The following is a 23,032-nucleotide window of genomic DNA, read 5'->3' on the forward strand; positions in this document are numbered from 1 at the left end:
ATCAACTTACAGTTGCCAATAGTAACCATAGAGCGCAGTACTTCCAGGTGAAAAGTCACTTAAAAGTCTCTCAAATATGGCTGCTCCCTTGGAGTTGTTCTGTTGGAAAGGCGACTATGGATTACCTTCAGTAGATGTCGAGTGTTTAACTGTGCTGGTAAGAAAAACAGATTGGTTGACTGGATATCACATTAGTTTCCTCTGTCTTATGTTTTGCAGTATTTGTCGTAAATGTGTTGTACTTGTGTGTGTCGGTTCTCAGGAGAAATGGGAGGTGACTTTACAGCACGCGTGATTGATGGTGCCAAAATCACACGTTTATGCGTTCATACTTTAAACTCTTTAATATGTCAAACCTTTCCTGTTGGTTCAGTGGTTAACAATTACAGTAATTTAAAGGGATAGTTCACCCAAAAAGGAAAATTCTGTCATCATTTACTCACCCTCAAGTTGTTGTAAACCTGCATGAATTTCTGTCTTCTGCTGAACACAAAAGAAGATATTTTGAATATTGACTGTAACCAAATAGTTGATGGGCCCCATTGACTTACATAGTAACTGATTGGTTACCTATATTCTTTAAAATATCTTATTTTGTGTTCAGTAGAAGAAAGAAATTGTATACAGGTTTGGAACAACTTGAGGTAAATGATGACAGAAATTTCATTTTTGTGTGAACTGTCCCTTTAAGCATCATTAATAACATTACTTAACCCCCCCCAAGGCCCCCACCCCCTCCTGACACACACACACACACACACACACACACACACACACATACACATACATCCCTCCCTTAAAAGGAGAGATGCTGAGTTTTCACATCTACTATAAAACTCCCATTGTTTTACAAGAAAGAAAGAAGATGTCAGTAATGGCGTGCAGCGGTCATGTGTGTCTATTATCACTTGTCTTTGTTTGTGTATACTACTCGGTGTGGATGATAGTAGAGAAAGACAGGATTATCTGCCTGTCCGGCACAGCTGTCTAAACAGCCAACAGTTTGTGTATACTAGGCAGTGAAGGGTCCCTTAGTGCAGATATCCAAACTCCCTAAACTCAAAAACAAACACTAACCGAGAGGTTCTCATGTTTCTCGACAATGACAGAAAAAATAGAAATGAAACTTCAGAACAAGGATAATAACTGAAACCTATTTTCAACATGAATGGCCATGCAGTGAGAGTGATAATAGTGATCCTGCTGTTTATTCATTCTATGGTTTCTTTTTGTTCATGTAACATTGAATAACTTCAATGACTGTTTCACTATGAATTAACTGCCTATGTGTAACTAGGCAATTATACAAATCAAGTAATGGCACAAATCTAGTCAGTCACAACTCTAGTGTTGAATACATTTAGCCTGAACTGGTTTCACTGCAAAAAATGCCTTTCTTATTTAGCATTTTTGTCTTGTTTCCAGTCTAAGTATAAAAAACAATATGTCAGAACAACGGCTCAGTATTGGCCGGCTCCTGCGGAAGCATCACACCCATGCACTGTTCGGACATAAACATGGAAGCGCTGAACTGCGTTCACTGCGTCAACTGCGTACAGAATATTTTTCCATTCACCTATTTTTCTGCGCATTTTGGGATGTCTCATAAAAAAAAAAATGCTGGATGGAAATACAAAGATGCACATAAATTCTAAAAATGCGCATAAACAAAACCTTATGCGCTCAACTAAGTTGGATAATTTTCATGCTATATGAAAACATGACTAAAACTATGATGGAAGCACTTTTATAGAATATATTTCTTGATGCGCATCAAAAAAGACTGCGATAGGACAGCTTAACTGGGCTTACCAATGGTCCGATCTTATTGCGATCTTACAACATCTGAAATGCTGGTTTGGTCACTCTGAGGCACAAGTAATTTATAATATAAGAAAATTATTAAATACATTCGCTGCTACTGCAGCAACTTCCATTTTATTTTCATGATATTTAGCCCAAATTATCTGGAAGTGATGATTTTGTTCTCTTCGACTCTACTGGATGTAAACGGTGCTTTATTTGCAAATGTTTTATGCGATATTCCAAATTTGCACACAAGTTAAATTTGCAACTTTGGATGGAAATATAGCTAATATCTTTTCCCGTTGTGCTTTGAACTTTCCAACAAGAAGACGCTGCGTGCTGTGACTCTATGTTGCTTCAAGCACATCATTCTGCACACGGGATGCGCATAAACGCTTTGTGCCGCTCTGAACTGGAGCCTTTTATATTATAATACTTTTGCGCAAAGAAAGGACAGAACAGGATTCTATATAATATGTTGTTGCCTCATTAAAAAGCTGTGTTATACATTTAAAGGAAATGTCTTTTAATTTTATAGTATCTATTTATGTTTAAATATATTTACTTGTTTTTCAGTAGATTTTTGACACCGCACAATTCTTAAATGCTTTCTTGATTAAGCATGAAGGTCCACCCCTCAACCTAACCCATCTACGGATGAGATTATACGAATTTGCCACCAATTGACCAAAATGTAAAATACTTCCTATGAGAGTGTGTGATGACAATAAATAGCACTCTAAACATGCTTTGAAACCCCTGCATTCTGTTCCATTCCGTTGCACTCCAACCAGCTGTTTTTGTGTACAAAAATGTATCTTTCCCTGGCTATGCCATATTTTTGAGTTTGACTTGATGTACAAAAATAACTAAAAGTTAAGTCAAGTGACTTTTATTTATATAGGGCTTTGTACAATATCGTTTCAAAGCAGCTTTACAGTGATGCATGATGCATTTCAGCTGTTGTTTGGATGAAGTCAGTTCAGTGTTAATTCAGTTCCGTTGTAAATATCATCAATTATTAAATTCATTTATTCTATAAGCAGTTCTGCAGTAAACAGTGATGTCATCGGCCAGCTCAGTTCAGTAAACAGTGATGTCATCATCCGGCTCAGTTCAGATCTGATACAACAGCGTCAGTACAGTCAGATCAGTAATATTATTGAATGTTAAGTGTCCCCAACTATGCAAGCAAGAGACCCAAACTCCATCAGGTGACAGAATGGAGAAAGAAAAAAACCTTGAGAGTAACCAGGCTTAGTTTGGGGGCAGTTCTCCTTTGGCCAATGATCGAACATGGTGCGATTATGATTCAGGCTGCATCACAACACAAGTCAGAATTCAGATGGAAAGTGAAACACAAATAAAATATTAATAAAATACAGGCATAAGGCACAAAAAAGTTAAAAGAACCACCTACTTGGATTGAGAAATTTCAAATTTCAGACATTCAGAGACCCATTGGCTCAGAGTCAGACCGCAAATGTATGCATATAAATGTGCAGACGATGTTAAAAAAACATGAATGAAGGTTTTAAGACCAGTAGCTCATGGATAGGTGGGGCAGCTGGCTTGTGTGTGAGATTGAAAGACATGAGCATTACTTTAACTGCATCCAGACGCTTTCTCAGGGCACTTCTCCGGTTACCAGCGGTGCTTGCAGCCATGCAACTCGTAATCTTAAAGATGTTATGTTTATGTGAGCTTGTCTATCATTACTGTTTTAAATTTTTATTGTCCCATCTCGTCTTGTATTTTGGAAACACAATTCATTTCTGTTACAAACATGCTATTACACTTGTACTCTTAGTTTTCCATAAACAAAGAAAAGATAACACCATGAATTCTTTTCCTGCTAAATACCATCTCAGCACGGCAGTCAAGAGCCTCAAACCACACTGGAATTTACAGAGCGGCAGCGCTGCTGTTTGATGTTCTTTAATGGTAGTTTTGTGACTGGTTGGAAATAAGAGCGACTACATCAGTTCTCTCTCATCTGATATTTTCTTCTTACCTTCGTCTTTGCTCAGACTTTCATAAATGTGTGAGTTATAATTGCCATCTTCATGTTCAATTTAATGCAGCTGACTGCAAAATTTTGTTTACTAAAAGTGAGTCCAGAATTTGATCTCCCCCATTGGCAAACACAAGACCCTCCTAGACACTAACTCAAGTCAGCACATTTTTGGACGGCATAATTAGTGACTTACCCGTTGAGCCCCACAGAAATGTCTCAATAGCAATGTAGCAAATTTCAACTCATTTGAGGAAGCAATGACAGGCTTGCAATTTTTTTAAATATTATAAATTAATATAGCTTTTTTTCATCAAATGCATAGCTTGGGTTTGCTAACTGGTCAATACAGCATTCCACCTGTGCCATAATACATATTATAAAATGGTTAGTTCCTGTCCTTGATTCTGATTGGTCAATAGCTGTTTTTTAATCACGATAAAACACGGCTATGACCGCTTCACCCAACGGTTCTGTGTATCATTACACAACACCCTTAGCAACCACTCTAACCAACATAAACTGTTCTCAGTTGATATTGTTCATTGAAGCTTACTGTATTATGTAGAAGAGTATTGTGAGAAAAAGCTCAAGTGAGCGAGTTTATTACCTGCATTCAGATTTAGCATTTTCCTTCAGGTCAGTCCTATGTTCATAATAAAAAATGTTTAAATGTCTGACGTATTATCTTGTCCTTTTAACAGTTAAGGGGTTTTCCCGTGACTGACAGTACTAGTCCAAGCATTTGTCAGTTGCTTCTTGTTACGTGTTCACAACAATTTAGTCTTTTCAATGTAAAAGTCTTCGCTACTGACTGACGCACTCATAAAGACAGTCTTTGCCGCCATCTAATAGCATAATAATATAACTTCTGTTGCTGCTCACAGTCAGGGACTATTTATTCCAGCAGAAGGAAGGCTTTAGTGAAAGTTTACTTCATGAAAGTTGCATTGATACATATTTTTGGCTTTAATATTTGCATTGTGTGGTAACCGTTTTAGTGCTGTATCGTGAATAAGTCACGACTGAAGGGGTTGCAGGCGTTCCGCCTCACGTCGTGCCTAACAACGCCGTTCAGCCGTGACCTATTCACGATACAGCACAGCTTCTTGTACCTTATTGCTTACTTATATTAGGGTCAATTACATGATGTTCATTTTATGTTCAATACATTAAAAATTCAATTCACACCAGGGTTATTGTAGCAAACTAAAACTATAAAAAGTGTTACTTGAAGTTAAATAAACATTAATTGAGATAAAATAATTAAACAAAATTTAACACATTTTGTCATCTAAGGCAAAATTAAAAATTTTCTCTCGTTTTCAATGAGTTTAACTTGATGTAATACTACTAAAAATAAAACTGAAATAAAAAAATTGAAATTAATAAACTATATAGACAATTAAAAAATTGTACAAATTACATACACACAACAAAAATATTAAAACGTAAGCTAAAATGAAAAATAGAAAAATGAAAAAAAAAAATTAAGAATATTCAATAAGGACAAAAAGTAAAGAGAAAAAAATACTTTAATAAAAACAAAAAGCTTTTTACTAACAACCATGTTCATATATAGCCTATAATGTTATAAATTATAGCATCTTGTATGTTTATATGAACATTTTGTTTACGTTAAGAATATGTTTGACTTTTTTTACTAATTACAACATAATGATTGCTACTCCAAGGACCAGATAATTTACAAATGGTTATCATAATTTGTAAGAACTACTCATGTTTATATGAAAAACTATTTCTCTGTTGATAAATGATTGGGATTTTACTTCCAGAATTCAACTGTTGTGCTCTGTTGCGTAAGACCTTTTCATTTTTATCTTTGCATGAATGATAACTGAGTTAATTCCATGTTCTTTTTTTTTTCTCTCCAAGGCCTATGCAAAGTTTGCTGGTGCTCCTCTCAAAGTTCACAAAATCACCAACCCATGGAGAAGCCCTACAGGTGAGATTACCTGCAGTGCAGAAACCAAAATTCTGCCAGAATTATGTCAGACTTCAATGGTCATCTGATACATCAAGCTGTTAAAGTGAGCTACTGCCAAGGACTGAAGACTGAATGACAGCTTATTTATATGCTGTACGAGGGAACCTTAGAGTCCTCATTACACCCTCTTTCAGTTTGGGTCAGAGTTCAACAGTTCATAGGTCAATGTGTCAAGCCTCCACCGACTTTTGGAACCCTGTGTGCGGAGTCTTAGGTTTAAATACGCTAGCACTTAAGGTGTTAAATTTAAGGCAGTTTTCTCCAGTAGGGGTTAACTTGTGAGTTATTTCCTCCTCCAACAGGTACTCTGCCTGCTTTGAAGACTAGGGAAGAAGGAAGCATCTCCCAACCCAGTAAGATCATCATTCATCTCCGGAAACAGGTGAACGGCCTAATGACCTGAACACTCTCTCTCTCTCTCTCTCTCTCTCACACACACACACACACACACACACACACACACACACACACACACACACACACACACACACATATATATATACACTCAACAGGTGAGGATTAGACCCTAAAGCTCCTCAGCATCTAAATCAAGATCTGCATCCTCAGAAAACAGGTGAAGGATTTTCCTTGAACCAGTTTATGAGCAGATGCTAAGTAGATTGTGAAAGGGTGTTGAGTGATGTATAGACAGCTGTTCTGAAACTTTTTTAAAAGGAAGTTGTTTATGACATCTGGAGTTAGACCTGGAAACATACCCAGATATATCTAACATAACTTACACCACCGTTCAAAAATGTGGGGTCGGTAGGATTTATTTTTTTAAATGAGATGAATACATTTATTCTGCAAAGATACAACAAAGTGATACTGAACTGAAAGTGATAGTAAAGACATTTTATAGATATATTAAAAGACAAACAAACATATTATATATTAAGTAAACACATATTAAGGATTTATAAAGATTTCTATTTAAAATAAATGCTGTTGTATTGAACTTTCTATTCATCAAAGAAAAAGAAATCATAGTTTCCAGAAAAATATTAATCGGCACAACTGTTTTTAATATTGATAATAAGAAATGTTTTTTAAGCATCAAATCAGTATATTAGAATGATTTCTGAAGGATCATGTGACACTGAACACTGGAATAATGGCTCCTGAAAATTCAGCTTTGCCATCACAGGAATATTACATTTTACAATATATTCAAATAAGAAACGGTTATTTTAAATTGTAATATTTTACAATATTGTTGTTTGTACTGTATTTTGATCAAATATGTATCCTGAGTGAGTATAAGAAAAAAAAAACATCTTACTAATCTTAAATGGTATTGCATAATTCATTGCTGCTAGTTTATGTAGAGAAAAAACTAGCTTAATGACATCAGTCGGTCCACTGACACTCTTATTTGATAATATAACCCCCACCAATTTTTTACACTACTGAATACATCTGTATGCTAATGATAAATAAATATAATTCAAAAGATTGTTACCTGACATACAAATGGAAATCCACCCAAAAATCTGATTATTGAAAAATCCTAATGGAAAAATCTGGCACATTTGTTTAAAAAAAAAAAAAAAAAAAAAAAAAATGAACCCTGGATATGAAACATGAGGTAAAAATTTAATCTGCTAGATAGGGCTGGGGGATATATCGCATGTGATTCTCACGCGCATTTTGTCAGTAAAGCCGGTTCCCTGATTACCGCTAAATCGCCATCACCTGCTTTCAAATGGAGCGGCATTTAATAGACAGAGCCGTAGTTCACTGACAAGCCACGCAATATCGCGTTCATATCGCAGATGAATCGCCTTCGATAATGAACGCGATATTGCGTGCCTTGTGGCATTTACTGACAAAATGTGCGTGACAATCACATGCGATATATCCCCCAGCCCTACTGCTAGACAAATGTGACAAATATTTGCAGGAAATTTTAAAGGAGTATCCTGACAGGTTGACAAATAAAATAGTTGAGATTATTTTTGACTTTATTGGTCATATTAGTTGTTGTAGCTGTCATGAGACTGAGAACGGTCTCCCAATAACAGCTTCTGGTTTGTGTTGTAAAGGCGGTGGGTATGGCATGAGCCTTTATAGCTTGTTAGTGGTGAACTAAGAGCATGCACAGCATGTCCGAGTTACTCCCATGAAAGAACTCTGGAAATTGGCTAATTTTATTGCTTAACCTTTCCTCATCTTATCCATTTAATCCTTGAGAGAGTTTTTGGCAAAGTGGTAGACATTCAGAGATGTCTAAACACATCATGGTCAGTTAGATTCACTGTTAACAGTCACATTAACAACTGCGGTTGTACTGCAGCTGCTGCTTTGATTGTTAGTCACTTATTTCACCCTTACAGATGAACACATTCAATGCAAATGTGATGAGTGCTTTTGAAAATTGCAGTTAAATAATAGTCTGTCTCTTGTGTTTCAGAAGTACAATGCAGACTATGACCTATCAGCAAAGGAGGGTGCAGATACGCTTGCCTTTGTCTCTCTACTGGAGGAGAAACTGCTACCTGCACTGGTGAGGAGAGAGCTGCAAAAGACAATAAGGGCATTTTCACACCCCGCTCGTTTGAAGCATTTGTTTCGGAACCTGGCAGGTTTTCTTCCTTAGTTGAGTTCGTTTAGGCATATCTGGGCATAAAAATCAGCCTGAGATTGCTTGAACGAGGTGTGCTGCATTTTTCAAAAGTTGATCATAGAGACCATTGGTGGCTTATGATGCTTTTGAGAAATGCAGTCATTGTCTCGGCCCACTTAAAAGCAAAAACTGGAGTGGTTTGCTTGTTGAAAGAAAGCAATCCGACCCAACAAACCAGGCTGTATTAAAATGTATGATTAATTATGGAAGTTGCATAAAATGCAGCAGTGTTTGTTTTGCTAATGCTTTTCAAATTGAAACGTGGCTTAACCTAGAGCAAAGATGAAGTGAAAAGCCTAATTTAAATTTGGTTGGATGAACAACTGTCCAAAACACATAGAAATACATAATACAAGTGTTTAGCAAGCGTCTTAAAGGGTTAGTTCACCCAAAAATGAAAATTCTGTCATTTATTACTTAACCTCATGCCGTTCCACACCCGTAAGACCGTTGTTAATCTTCAGAACACAAATTAAGATATTTTAGTTGAAATCCGATGGCTCCGTGAGGCCTCCATAGGGAGCAATGTACACTTCCTCTCTCAAGATCCATAAAGGTACTAAAAACATATTTAAATCGGTTCATGTGAGTACAGTGGTTCAATATTCATATTATTAAGCGACGAAAATATTTTTGGAGTGCCAAAAAAAACTAAATAATGACTTATTTAGTGATGGCCGATTTCAAAACACTGCTTCAGGAAGCATCGGAGCACAGATGAATCAGTGTGTCGAATCAGCTGTTCGGAGCGCCAAAGTCAAGTGATTTCAGCAGTTTGGCGGTTTGACACGCGATCCGAATCATGATTCGATACACTGATTCATTTATGCTCTGAAGCTTCATGAAGCAGTGTTTAGAAATCGGCCATTACTAAATAAGTCATTATTTTGTTTTTTTGGCACTCCAAAAATATTCTCGTCGCTTTATAATATTAATACTGAACCACTGTACTCACATGAACCGATTTAAATATGTTTTTAGTACCTTTATGGATCTTGAGAGAGGAAGTGTCCATTGCTCCCTATCGGATTTCAACTAAAATATCTTAATTTGTGTTCTGAAGATTAACGAAGGTCTTACGGGTGTGGAATGACATGAGGGTAAGTAATAAATGACAGAATTTTCATTTTTGGGTGAACTAACCCTTTAAAGGGTTAGTTCACCGCAAAATAAAAAAAAATTGTCATTAATTACTCGCCCTCATGTCGTTCCAAACAAAAGTCTTACAAGTTCATCTTCGGAACACAAATGAAGATCTTTTTAATGAAATCTGTGAGATGTCTGTCTGTCCATTGACTGCTTTTGCAACTACCACTTTGACGCTTCATAAAGAGATCGTAAAACTAATCCATATGAATCAAGCGATTTAGTCCAATCATGTTTACTGATGTGCTGCACATCCTGTTTTTAACAGTTTTAGTGGAGCTTAATTGGAGTTCTGAGAAACTTCATATGTCCCTGAACCATTCTGTCTCGGTAGGTCTACACACTGTGGATAGATTCGAAAAACTATGTGGATGTTACACGATGCTGGTATGCAGAAAACATCCCCTTCCCTCTCAACTTCCTGCTACCCAACCGCATTCACAGCCAGCAGCTGGAGAAGTTGAGACTCGTGAGGGGAGACCCAGTCCTGGAGCCCGGTGAACAGCTGGAGAAAGAGGTGAGAGGGGAAGAATAAACGCTGAAGATTTTAGTTCTGTTGAAATGTTCTCTTTCTATAAATTAAAATTTAAAATCTTCTTGATGTCATACACTTTTATAAGGAAGGAAATGTTTAAAAGAAAGGTATGAGGTATGGGATCAGTAAGATTAAAAAAAATAAAATCAATTTTTTTTAGAAATGAATGGGTTGGTTCACCTAGAAATAAATTCTGTCATTAATTACTCACCCTCATGTCATTTCAAATCTGTAAGACTTTCGTTTCATCTTCGGAACACAAATGAAGATCTTTTTAATGAAATCGGAGAGGTTTCTGTCCATTGACAGCCTACACAACTACTACTTTCAAGCCTCAGAAATGTAGTAAAAACTATTTTGTACTATGTATTTTGTAAATAAAGTGGTAATTTTTTTTTTTTGTGTGTGTGTGCAAACTAAGCACTTGCGTCGCTTCATAAAATTGAGGTTAAACCACTAGAGTCACATGGATTACTTTAATGATGTCTTTATTACCTTTCTTGGGGCTTGAAAATGGTAGTTGCGTAGACTGTCAATGAAGGGACAAAAATTTTATTAAAAAGACCTTAATTTGTGTCCCGAAGATGAACGAATGTCTTGCGGGTTTGAACTGACAGAATTTTTAGGTGAACTAACCTTTTAATGATTTATATTACAAATAAATGCTGTTCTTTTGAACTTTCTATTTATCAAAGAATTCTGGAAAAACATAATGCATCACATTTTTCCACAAAAAATTTGGAAAACGGATAAATACATCCTTTCTAAAATGCTTTCACTATTTAATAGTGTAGTTTAACACTAATCTATGCAGTAAAGGCATAATGTATGCTAAAGTAAAAACTTATCCAAATTTATGTAATTGAGAGATTCTTTTAGCTCAATATAAGCTGTTACATTCAAACCATGAGAACAACTTCTATATGTGGGCTTTGTTTTGGACAGTCTCTTGGTGGTCTGCATTTGTTTCAAAGACACTCCTGGACAATTGTGCAGTATCTCTGTCATGTTTACACAACATAGAAAGAATTGGGTCAGATCAGATGACTCATTGCCATAGCAACATTTCTTCATGTTATCACTGCTTTGGTGGGTTTAGAGGAAGGCTACTGTATGGAAAAAAACTATAATTAATTTTGAATTGTGAGAAAAAACAGATATACTTGTCCTTTTTTACAAAAAAAAAATGTCAGCAGTTTTGATTGATTGAAACTTAATATTTGTGTTTCTGTTTCTGCTTTGTAGCTTTATCGCGATGCATTTGAATGTATGACCCTTCTATCGCAGAGACTGGGGTCACAAAAATTCTTCTTTGGAGACTCGTAAGCAACACCAATTGTGTGTAATTGCATAATTTGTGCATGTATGTGTATGTGTGAGAGAATGTGCATATGTGACCATGATGTTTCATGTGCTTTCAGTCCCTCATCGCTGGATGCGTATGTGTTTGCACACCTGGCTCCTCTTTTGAAGATCAAACTGCCTAATGGAAAGCTCCAGCAGCACCTCAGCTCTCTCAACAACCTGCAGCAGTACTGCTCCAACATCCTAGTACTCTACTTCCCCTCTGATTCACGAGGTGGATATTGTTTTATTAAATTGTGATCTCTTATTATTATTATTATTATTATTATTATTATTATTATTATTATTATTATTATTATCATCATTAATATTTATATGAATAGTAGTAGTAGTAGTAGTAGTAGTAGTAGTAGTTAATAAATATTATGAATGTAATACAAATAATAATACCAAAGATTAACTTGTGATTTAATTTAATATGGTTAAATTAAGTGATTATTAATGCGTTGTTGTTGTTGTTGTTGTTATTGTTATATGTAGTAGGCCTAATATTATATTTATTATAATATATTAAAAGTATTAACAACAACAATAATAATAATAATACAAATTAATAATTTAATGTAAAGTGTTAATTTAAATGAATAATAATACAAATTATTAATAATAATAATCATGAATGTTAAACTAAAGAGAGTTCTTTTGGTATTATTATTCATATGCATATTATATGAATAATAGTACCAAAAACGTCCCTTAATTTTGTCATTATTAATAACAATGATATTAAAATTTAATCATTTAATTTTAAAACGGTTAACATAAATTAATAATAATAATAATTTTAGTAATGTGTGTAAAAAAAAAATAAAATAAATAAATAAATAAATATAATATATATATATATATATATATATATATATATATATATATATATATATATTATTAAAGGTCCCGTTTTTCGTGTTTTTTTGAAGCTTTGATTGTGTTTATAGTGTGCAATATAACATGTGTTCATGTTTCGCGTGTAAAAAACCATAAAAAACAGTATTTTTCACATAATTTACTTATCTGTATACCGCTGTTTCCACTGTCATAAAAACGGGCTGATGACTTCCTTGTTCTATGAAGTCCCTCCTTCAGAAATACGTAACGAGTTCTGATTGTGCCAGCGGTTCCTGTGTTGTGATTCGACAGCTCTGAGCGCACCGTGCCCGGAAAAGTCACGCCTCTTACCATAACGTGGAGATGCACGCGCTCAGTGTTATTGTAAACGTGTCTTTAATTTTACCCTATCAATTTGAGCCGGAATCAGACCCGGTGATTGGACTGCGGGATGAAAATAACAGCGTTTCGACGACATGGCGACAAACACACTCTACAAACGCAACTCTTGTGTATTCCTGTGGGCGGAGGTTAGTCAAAAAACTGTTTTAGTGACGTCATTAAAGAAGGAAGTAGAGGGATGTAGTCCAAACTGGCCGTTCGATGTAGGCGACTTCTGTTAAATAAAATATCTCGCTTGGCATTGAACTTTGAGCTTTAAAATTTTACAGATTTTATTTATAACAACAACATTACACACTAACTAAAGTTTGAAACATGGGATCACGAAGAACGGGACCTTTAATCATAATTAATATTTTAATTTATTTTCATAAGGTTATAAAAAACATTGATGTGAATGGAAAGTAAACTAGATCTGAGCCTCCTTTTATGACCTCTAATAGTGTAAATGCAAAGATAACTGGGTTCTTTTTATTTCTGTTCAATTTTTGGTCCATTTAAAGGGGTCTGAGTTTGGTTCAATTAAAGGGGACTCAAATAAACATTAACCTTTTTGCTGAAACTAACCATATTAAACTTTACCTTCCCCTTTTTCAGAGGCACCAGGTCGAAAGATTCATGTTCAGCCTGATAGCAACGACATCGACAACGAGCCCCACAAGCGCCGTAACCAGATTCTTTCTGTTTTGTTTGCTGTGGGAGCCATGCTGGGTTACGCCATCCTCACTGGGATTGTTACGATCAAGCGTGAGCGGCCACAGCTGAAGAACTCTAGCCATGATGATGAGGATGAAGAAGATGAGGACTAAATTACAGGACTAAATGCAAAGGGAAAAGGGGGATGGGTGCCACTAGGGACAGGCACATTCTAGCTCACCTGCCATTCAGAGCGGAGCTGCACATATTACCTCAGTTCTTTTTAATCTCTCATCATACATGAGTGCGCTCTGCCAGAATCGCTCACTTGATGTAGCCTCAAGCGAGCCCCATATTGGTGCTTTTTTCCTTTTATTTTAATTATTGTTAATATAATTGTTACTATTATCGTTATTCTCCAGTAATCTGTAAAATTTTGTCAGGTCTTGCACAGACAGGAATTTTGATTTTCAGGTCATTAAAAGATATCTCTCTGTTTTATCTCTTGGTCTGCATTCAAGTAAAGATACCACTTCAAAAAATGTTTAACCTGGATAACATTAAGCACGTTTACATGTACGATCTTACTTATTAACATGATAATGTTTAATAAGCTGACAGTGCATGTGGTCATGTAAATGATTTTACTGTTTTTTTTTTTTTGCATAAACCGATCGACACAGCTAGATTTTAGGCCCTTACCCTGATTTTGCCCAGCATGTAAACACATTAAAGGTGCCGACGAACATGTTTTCAAAAGATGTAATATAAGTCTTAAGTGTCCCCTGAATTTGTCTGTGAAGTTTCAGTTCAAAATACCCCATAGTTTTTTTTTTTTTATTATTATAAAATTTTTTTAATTGCCTATCATTATAAATACGCCGATTCAGGGTATGCGGCCCCTTTAAATCTCGTGCTCCACGCCCCAAGAGCTTGCGCTTGCCTTAAACACCATAAACAAAGTTCACACAGCTAATATAACCCTCAAAATGGATCTTTACAAAGTGTTTGTCATGCAGCATGTCTAATCGCGTAATTATGGTATTTATTTGGATGTTTACATTTGATTCTGAATGAGTTTGATAGTGCTCCGTGGTTAAAGCTAACATTACACATTATTGGAGAGATTTATAAAGAATGAAGTTGTGTTTATGCATTATACAGACTGCAAGTGTTTAAAAAATGAAAATAACGACAGTCTTGTCTCCGTGAATACAGTAAGAAACGACGGTAACTTTAACCACATTTAACAGTACATTAGCAAATCCACAGTAAGGATGCTTTTCTGTTACATATATACAATGCAGGTTAAAGGGATAGTTCACCCAAAAATGAAAATTTTGTCATCATTTACTCACCCTCAAGTTGTTCCAAACCTGTATAAATTTCTTTGTTCTGCTGTACACAAAAGAAAATATTTGGAAGAATGTCAGTAACCAAGCAGATCTCGCCCCCCATTGACTACCATAGTAGGATAAATACATACTATGGTAGTCAATGGGGGGCGAGATCTGTTTGGTTACAAACATTCTTCCAAATATCTTTCTTTGTGTCCGGTATAACAAAGAAATTTATACAGGTTTGGAACAACTTGAGGGTGAGTAAATGATGACAAAATTTTCATTTTTGGGTGAACTATCCCTTTAACCTGCATTGTATATATGTAACAGAAAAGCATCCTTACTGTGGATTTAAGCACATCTAGACAGAGTGAGTATTTTATGTTAGGGGAGGAGGAAATATATTGCAAACTCCAACTCTTTCTTGTCCCAAGAAATTATAAAAATGTGTTCTCATCTCATACAGCTGAAGTAAACATCACATCTCGCATAACAAATGGAATACTCAGTCAGATACCCAAATGATTTGGTTTACCGGGGAATAACCTGATTTGTGAATTTAAATTCTTGTTACTTGCAACTCACTCGGCTCCGAGCAGGATTCGAACTGGCCTTTCTGGCATGGGAGGTGGGTGCGTTAACAAGGACACTAAAGACTGCAGCCTCTAGTGTCTATCGCTAGTGTGCCTCTTGAGATCAGGGGAGTGCGGTTTTTACCCACACAGCTCTTACTAGCTGGCCTCCTTTACACTCACCCCCCTAAACTTTACTCCCATCCGGGTCACGGCACCAATGAAACCCCTCCGGTTCTACCTGCCCCGTTCCAAGCAGGTTTCGAACCGGCGTTTCTGGCATGGGATGCAGGCACGTTAACAAGGATGCTAAAGACCGCAGCTTCTAGCGTCTGTCACTAGTGCGCCTCTTGAGATCAGGGGAGTGAGGTTTACCTAGGTTACATAGGGTTATTAGTTTGCATGTAAAGCGGGACAATGGGATTATTCAATAGACTGATTTTTGGGAGTTATCAGCGGTATGTATGTAAATGCACTAATGAGCAAATTGGTCTGTGCTCCATTTTAAAGGGATGGTTCACCCAAAAATGAAAATTATCCCATGATTTACTCACCTTCAAGCCATCCTAGGTGTATATGATCTTTCAGATGAACACAATCGGAGATATATTTAAAATTATACTTGCTCTTCCAAGATTTATAATGGTAGTCAAGTCAAGTCAAATTTATTTATATAGCGCTTTTACAATTGGTAATTGTTTCAAAGCAGCTTTACATATTATAAGCACAGAAAAAAGGGAAGTGGTTAAAAATAAGCTGTACAAACAAGCGTGGTAATATGTAACATATACAAGATGGTGCTACATTAAGCCAATGTCGGCTGACTCCCAGGGGTGGAAAAAAACCCCTAGGAGAAAAACCCAGCGTGCTAACACTGGGAAAAAAAGTCCTAGGAGGGAAAAAACCCCTTGGAAGATATATATAATATATGTAAATGGATATGGAGATCAAAATCTGAATTATACATTTTTATTATAGAGATTAAAAATAGATTATATATAAATATATGTAAGCGGATACGGGGATTAAAAATCTAATTATAGATGCAGCCAGAACTGGATCTGTAGGCCCATTGTCTCCTGGGCTACGTTGTAGTCAGGTCCAGACACAGTTCTCCATCTGATCTGGATACGGCCTGGATCCAGCACCCCATCTAAGCAGAGAGACAGATCTGGATTCTTACGGCAGGTATATCTAGTGTTATGGATGTTCTCGGTTCCGGCCGACCTAATTATTGCAGTAACACTTTAACGGATTTGAAAAAATGTTAATGTATTGATAATGTGTTATGTGTATGCAAGGCAAAGAATGTGTTTTTACTAGATTTAAACTCAGTGTGTCTGCTTCCCGAACAATGCTAGGAAAGTTCCAGAGTTTAGGTGCTAAATAGAAAAGATCTGCCGCCTTCAGTTGATTTTGATATTCTGGGTATTACTGGCGAATTCTGAGATCGCAATAAACGTGAAGGCTATAATGCATTAAGAGCTCACTTAGGTACTGGGGAGCTAAACCATTTAGAGCTTTATAAGTAAGTAGCAAGATTTTAAAATCTATACGATGTTTAATAGGGAGCCAATGTAATGTTGACAGAACTGGGCTAATATGGTCATACTTTCTGGTTCTAGTAAGAACTCTAGCTGCCGCATTTTGGACCAACTGTAGTCTGTTTAAAAGCCGAGCAGAACAACCACCCAGTAGAGCGTTACAATAATCTAGTCTTGAGGTCATGAATGCATGAACCAACTGTTCCGCATTTGTCATTGAGAGCATATGTCGTAATTTAGATATATTTTTTAGATGGAAGAAGGCGGTTTTACAGATACTAGAAACATGACTTTCAAATGAAAGATTGGTATCGAAGAGCACACCCAGGTTCCTAACTGAGGACGAAGGTTTAATGGAGCACCCGTCAAGTGTTAGAGAGTATTCAAGGTTTTTTCGTGAGGAAGTTTTTGGTCCAAAGATTAGGATATCAGTTTTTTCTGAATTTAATAATAAGAAATTTCTTGTCATCCAGTTTTTAATGTCAGCTATGCATTCTGTTAGTTTTGTGAATTTGTAGGTTTCGTCAGGGCGCGAGGAAATATAGAGCTGAGTATCATCAGCGTAGCAGTGAAAACTAACACCATGCTTCCTAATTATCTCTCCTAAGGGCAGAATGTACAGAGTGAAAAGCAACGATCCTAGTACTGAGCCTTGTGGTACTCCATATTGAACTTGTGATCGATACGACATCTCTTCATTAACTACTACAGACTGATAACATTCAGATAAGTACGATTTGAACCATGCCAAAGCAATTCCACTAATGCCAATATAGTTTTCAAGTCTTTTTAAAAGAATGTTGTGATCGATAGTGTCAAAAGCAGCACTGAGATCTAATAACACTAATAGAGAAATACAGCCACGATCGGATGATAAGAGTAGATCGTTTGTAACTCTAACGAGAGCAGTCTCAGTACTATGGTATGGTCTAAATCCTGACTGGAAATCCTCACAGATTCCATTTCTTTCTAAAAAGGAGCACAGTTGTGTTGAAACTGCCTTTTCTAGTATCTTTGACAGAAAAGGTAGATTCGAGATTGGCCTGTAATTTACTAAATCTCTCGGATCTAGTTGAGGTTTTTTAATAAGAGGTTTAATAATAGCCTGCTTAAAGGTTTTTGGCACGTATCCTAGTGTTAAGGATGAATTAATTATATCAAGAAGTGGACCTACGACCTCTGGAAGCATTTCTTTCAGTAGTTTAGTCGGCATTGGGTCTAACATACATGTCGTTGATTTTGATGATTTGATAAGTTTAGATAATTCTTCCTCTCCTATAGCGGCAAATGATTCTAGTTTTACCTCAGGGACACTACAGTGCACTGTCTGAAGCGAAACTGTGGACGGTTGCATGTTTTTAATTTTCTCTCTAATATTATCAATCTTGCAAGTAAAGAAGTTCATAAAGTCATTACTGCTGTGCTCTATGGAAACGTCAGCAGTTGAATCTCTGTTTCTAGTTAATTTAGCCACTGTGTCAAATAAATACCTAGGATTATGTTTGTTTTCTATTAAGAGATTTGAAAAATAAGTAGATCTAGCATTTCTTATAGCCGTTCTGTACTCAATCATTTTTTCTTTCCACGAAAGGCGAAAAACTTCTAGTTTTGTTTTCTTCCAACTACGTTCAGTTTTTCTAACAGCTCGTTTTAGAGCCCGAGTGTGCTCATCATACCACGGCGTTGGATTAGTTTCCTTAATCTTCTTTAGACGTAAAGGAGCGACTGCATCTAATGTGCTGGAAAAGAGAGAGCCAATAGTTTCTGTTGCAGCATCGAGCTCTTCTAAGTTGTCAGGTATACTAAGGCGATGAAACTGCTCGGGGAGATTATTTATAAAGCAATCTTTAGTGGTAGACGTGATGGTTCTACAATATTTATGGCTGGGTGGTGGTTTTGTAGCCTTGGCTAATTGTATTATACACGAGACTAAATAATGATCTGATATATCATCGCTCTGCTGTAGAATTTCAACAGCATCAGTATCAATTCCATGCGACAGTATTAGATCTAAGGTATGATTACGACAATGAGTGGGTCCTGACACGTGTTGTCTAACTCCAATAGAGTTTAAAATGTCTGCAAATGCCAATCCAAATGCGTCTTTATTATTATCTACATGGATATTAAAATCACCAACAACAAGGACTTTATCTGCAGCCAGTACTAACGCTGATATAAAATCAGCAAATTCTTTGATAAAGTCATTTTGGTGCCCTGGTGGCCTGTATACAGTAGCCAGCACAAATGTCAACTTACATAATGTTACATAAAGCACCATCACTTCAAAGGAATTATATTTGAAATTCTTTTGAATGATTCTGAATATATTACTATAAATTACAGCAACACCTCCCCCTTTGCCTTTCTGTCGAGGATTGTGTCGATAATCATAACCTTGAGGACTAGATTCATTTAAAGTAATGTAATCGTCTGGTTTTAGCCAGGTTTCTGTCAAACACAGCAAGTCTAGTTTATTGTCTGTGATAATTTCATTTACAATAAGTGCTTTTGAAGAAATAGATCTAATATTCAGTAACCCAAGCTTTATCATTTGTTTATCTGATTTATCTGTGATTTTCATTTTTTGAACATCAATTAAATTTTTACCCTTAAAAGGTTTCGGAAGTTTTTTGTATTTACTAGTTCGAGGTACAGACACAGTCTCTATGTGATAATATCTAGGTGAAAGAGTTTCTATGTGCTGTGAATTATTTGAGTTCTGTGACGTGAGGCGGCTAGCAGACGGTCGGTTTAGCCAGTTTGTCTGCGTCCTGATCTGGGCCCTGGTTTGTCATGTTTCAGCTCTAAGACTATTTGCCAAATTTCTAGATAGAAGAGCAGCACCATCCCGGGAGGGATGAATACCATCTCTTTTCAACAGATCAGGTCTGCCCCAAAAGCTTTTCCAATTGTCTATGAAACCTATATTATTCTGCGGACACCACTTAGATAGTGGTGTGATAAAGTCCATTATAAAACAAAATCCATATGGCTCAAGGGGTTAATAAAGGCCTTTTGAAGCGAAGCAATGCATTTTTGTAAGAAAAATATCCATATTTAAAACTTTATAAATTCAAATGAACTAGCTTCCGGCGGACAAGCGTACACATACTGCGCAAGTCGACGCAGCAAATGAGTAACCCCCTAACGCGACGTAGGAGTATTGTAAGCTTAGATGCCTCTCGCAGTTCAAACAAATAGGGCTGGGCAACAAACTCAAGCTCCTTTTCTTTTATACTGAAATCCTCCAACATTTCTCTTCAACATTATCATTTTAGACTTCTAATTTGTGACCGGTGTATTGTTTTGCTCTGTCCTCTGTGCTTCTGTGTTCGTCATTATGTCATGCTTCGTGTCAGAGGTTACTCTTCCGCCGCAAATCGATGCATACAGCTGTTTGCCGGAAGCTAGTTATTATAGTTAATCAAGGTTTAAATATGGATATTTTTCTTACAAAATCCCATCCCATCGCTTCGCTTCAGAAGGCCTTTATTAACCCCCCTGGAGCTATATGGATTACTTTTATGATGAAAGGATGCATTTTTTTTTTTTTTTGTTGTTGTTGCTTCAAATCAACTATTCTAAAGCTTAAGCCGCGCACACACTTAGAGTAGAGAAGCAAGGATGTTTTTTTGTTTTTTTTAAATATATCTCTGATAGATGGTGTTTGTCTGAAAGAAGATATACACCTAGGATGGCTTGGGGGTGAGTAAATCATTGGATAATTTTTGGGTGAACTAACTCTTTAACTGTACAACGTAGCACTCCATATTCATGCTTGTATACTGTACATCATATATTCATCCTCATGGTAACTGTTACCAGCTCCAAAATTAGAAATACAGAATAAAGGCAACATTAACAGCTGCACTGTTGTGCTTTATCACTAACACTATAATTTGGTGCAGTGACCTGGTATGCTGTCCTGCAGACTAAACATACTGTCAAACTATTAACATTTCCAACACATTGCAGAGTAAACTTGTCAGAGACTTCTTATCTTAATCCAACCATCTTGGAGCTCTTTGACCACTCAAGATGCAAAGTTTTATAAATCATCCAGATTTCAGAGCTCTCGAGAGAACTGCTGACGAGAACTTTATTATTTCATGCCAAACATTGCAGTTAAGTTGGAGACTCTGGCCATTATACAGCTGGTCTTCCCAATCCCAATATCTCACCGGAAACCCAAAGCACAGTGGGGTCGTTCGTTTTGTTGCTCTGAGGCCAGATCTGCGCTATACCTCACAGGGTTAACCTTCTCAAAATTTCTACAAAACAACTTCAATGTCAGTCATGACAGGATTCCACATTTAATGACATGATGTTTTGTTTAAGACATAGGCTGCTGTGAATTTTCTGTATTTTTCTGGTCCATAAATAATAATTTTTAAAAAATCAACATAAGTGTACTTTGAAGCAACGTTTAATGGTTATAACAACAAAGCACACAGTTTCCAGGCCATTTTTTCTGAATTCTTTCAGCATTAAAAACAAGTATCAGGTCATCAGGTGTGTAGATTAACATAGAATGTGGATGGTTGTTTACACAGCTTGCATGTGTTTAACTTTATCATTTGTTTTATGATCTTCAGACATATCTTGATCAAAATTCTTTCAGTAGTCTTGTTCCAATTATGCTGCTGTTTAGCATCAAGTTTAAGATTTAGTTGAAAACTGCTGCCTCCTACTTCCCATGGGTTTTTGAGGTGTATGTGTTTTATATGTGAGAGTGTTTCAAATGTCATTAGAAATACTCACCATTGCTACCACTATGGCGGTCAACCAAGGTCACGCTCAGTTTTGTTGAACCAATGAGTGCCAGGGGTTTGCAGTTTAAACTATTTTTGACATGATTGAAAAGTTGTATTCCAATAATAATAGAATCTTGTTTACATGACACACCGTCAACTAAAAGCTGTTAATTTACTTGACAAGGCATTTTGGGAACCTAAAAACGAAACTTTTGAAAACGGTTTCAAAGTGCACATTTTTGAAAAATGATCGTTATCGTCTCCGTGTAAACTACAAAAACGTTAAATTGTGAAAAAGTTGAAGTCATACGTATTCTTTTTTTATATCAATTATGAAAAAAGTTCTGAAAGGTCTTAGCATAATTTGTCCTCCAGATGACTGTTAGCGTCATTTCATTATATAACAACTGTCATTTTACATGTGAAAAGCAAAAGACATTAACGTTAAGCCTACTTACCTCCATACTTACCTCCAAATGCAGTGGCGTTTTTTTGTTTGTTTTTTTTTTTTGCTCTTTTTTTGTATTTTTTGGGTTGGTTGTTTTTTTTAAAACGTTTAACACTAAATTAAGTTGTTATTTATTTATTTATTTATTTGTTTACAAGTTAGTAAAAGCGTGTATTTTGGCGCCAAACCTTTACCTGAGGTAACTATCCGGTTGTTAAGTCTGACGTCACGCGGCAGCGCTTCCGGGTCCTAACGCTCTATCCCATACCACAAGAAAACAACAAATGATGCTAATATACATACACGATGTGGTGTAATACTACAAAAAATATATAATTATAACCTTTATCTCCATACCAAAATTTCAGATGGCCAGACAATGATTCATCTTTTATAAATCGTTAAAATATTAATATCTGTGACGCTGTGAGCATGGAGACTGTTGTGTACACTGTAAGTATTTAAAATGTTTAACTTTTTTAAATGATTGATGTTTAAAATGAATAAATAGCACTCATAAACAGCCGTCGATGGCATTCTCAAGTGAAACGAGTAGAGGGTTGGACCCGGAAACGGCGTTCCTTACGTCACGACTTAACAAGCGGATAGCGACCTAACACTAGACTAGAGCTTTCCGTTAGTTTCCAGCTCTGACAAAACATTAAAATAAGCATTGTAATTTATCACAAGTAGCCTAAACATTTTTTTTTTTAAATTAAAGGTGCTCTAAGCGATCCGGGCGGAGTAACTTCCTGCTGACATTCGAAGTGTTGTCAAACAAAACAGGCTAGCTAGACCCAGAGCCATCTCTATGGCTCTGGCTAGACCCTCCCTCCGTGCTTCCTGAAACAGTCATGAACGCGCATTTAAAATCATTTTTGTCGGTTATTGGCTGGAGCATGTTTATTATGTTAAGTGGTCCAGGCTGCACCAGTTTGTTTTTATTGCCGTTTTCGGAGCTTGTGGCGACTACAGAGACCGCGTTTTTTACAGTGTGTTCAGGGGACA

The 23,032-nt window shown here is 36.3% G+C and overlaps 1 protein-coding gene across 1 annotated transcript; it reads left to right on the forward strand.

Annotated features, from left to right (window-relative positions):
• On the forward strand, window positions 1-13,864 carry mtx1b (metaxin 1b). Its single transcript, XM_048201114.1, has 8 exons — window positions 1-157; window positions 5,717-5,786; window positions 6,131-6,210; window positions 8,242-8,334; window positions 9,935-10,117; window positions 11,381-11,457; window positions 11,557-11,714; window positions 13,325-13,864. Exons 1-8 carry the CDS (start codon window positions 77-79, stop codon window positions 13,534-13,536), a joined length of 954 nt encoding a protein of 317 aa, XP_048057071.1. The 5' UTR covers window positions 1-76; the 3' UTR covers window positions 13,537-13,864.
• The last annotated feature ends 9,168 nt before the right edge of the window (window positions 13,865-23,032 follow it).

The sequence above is a fragment of the Megalobrama amblycephala genome, linkage group LG9 (genome assembly GCF_018812025.1).
Source record: "Megalobrama amblycephala isolate DHTTF-2021 linkage group LG9, ASM1881202v1, whole genome shotgun sequence".
In the NCBI taxonomy this organism is placed as follows: Eukaryota; Metazoa; Chordata; class Actinopteri; order Cypriniformes; family Xenocyprididae; genus Megalobrama; species Megalobrama amblycephala.

Excerpts from the sequence above, each read along its gene's own strand:
- mtx1b (XM_048201114.1), top strand. The coding sequence starts at position 77 with ATGGCTGCTCCCTTGGAGTTGTTCTGTTGGAAAGGCGACTATGGATTA. Across the intron at positions 8,335-9,934 it reads AGAAACTGCTACCTGCACTG|GTCTACACACTGTGGATAGA; the intron begins GTGAGGAGAGAG and ends CTGTCTCGGTAG. Across the intron at positions 11,458-11,556 it reads AAATTCTTCTTTGGAGACTC|TCCCTCATCGCTGGATGCGT; the intron begins GTAAGCAACACC and ends ATGTGCTTTCAG.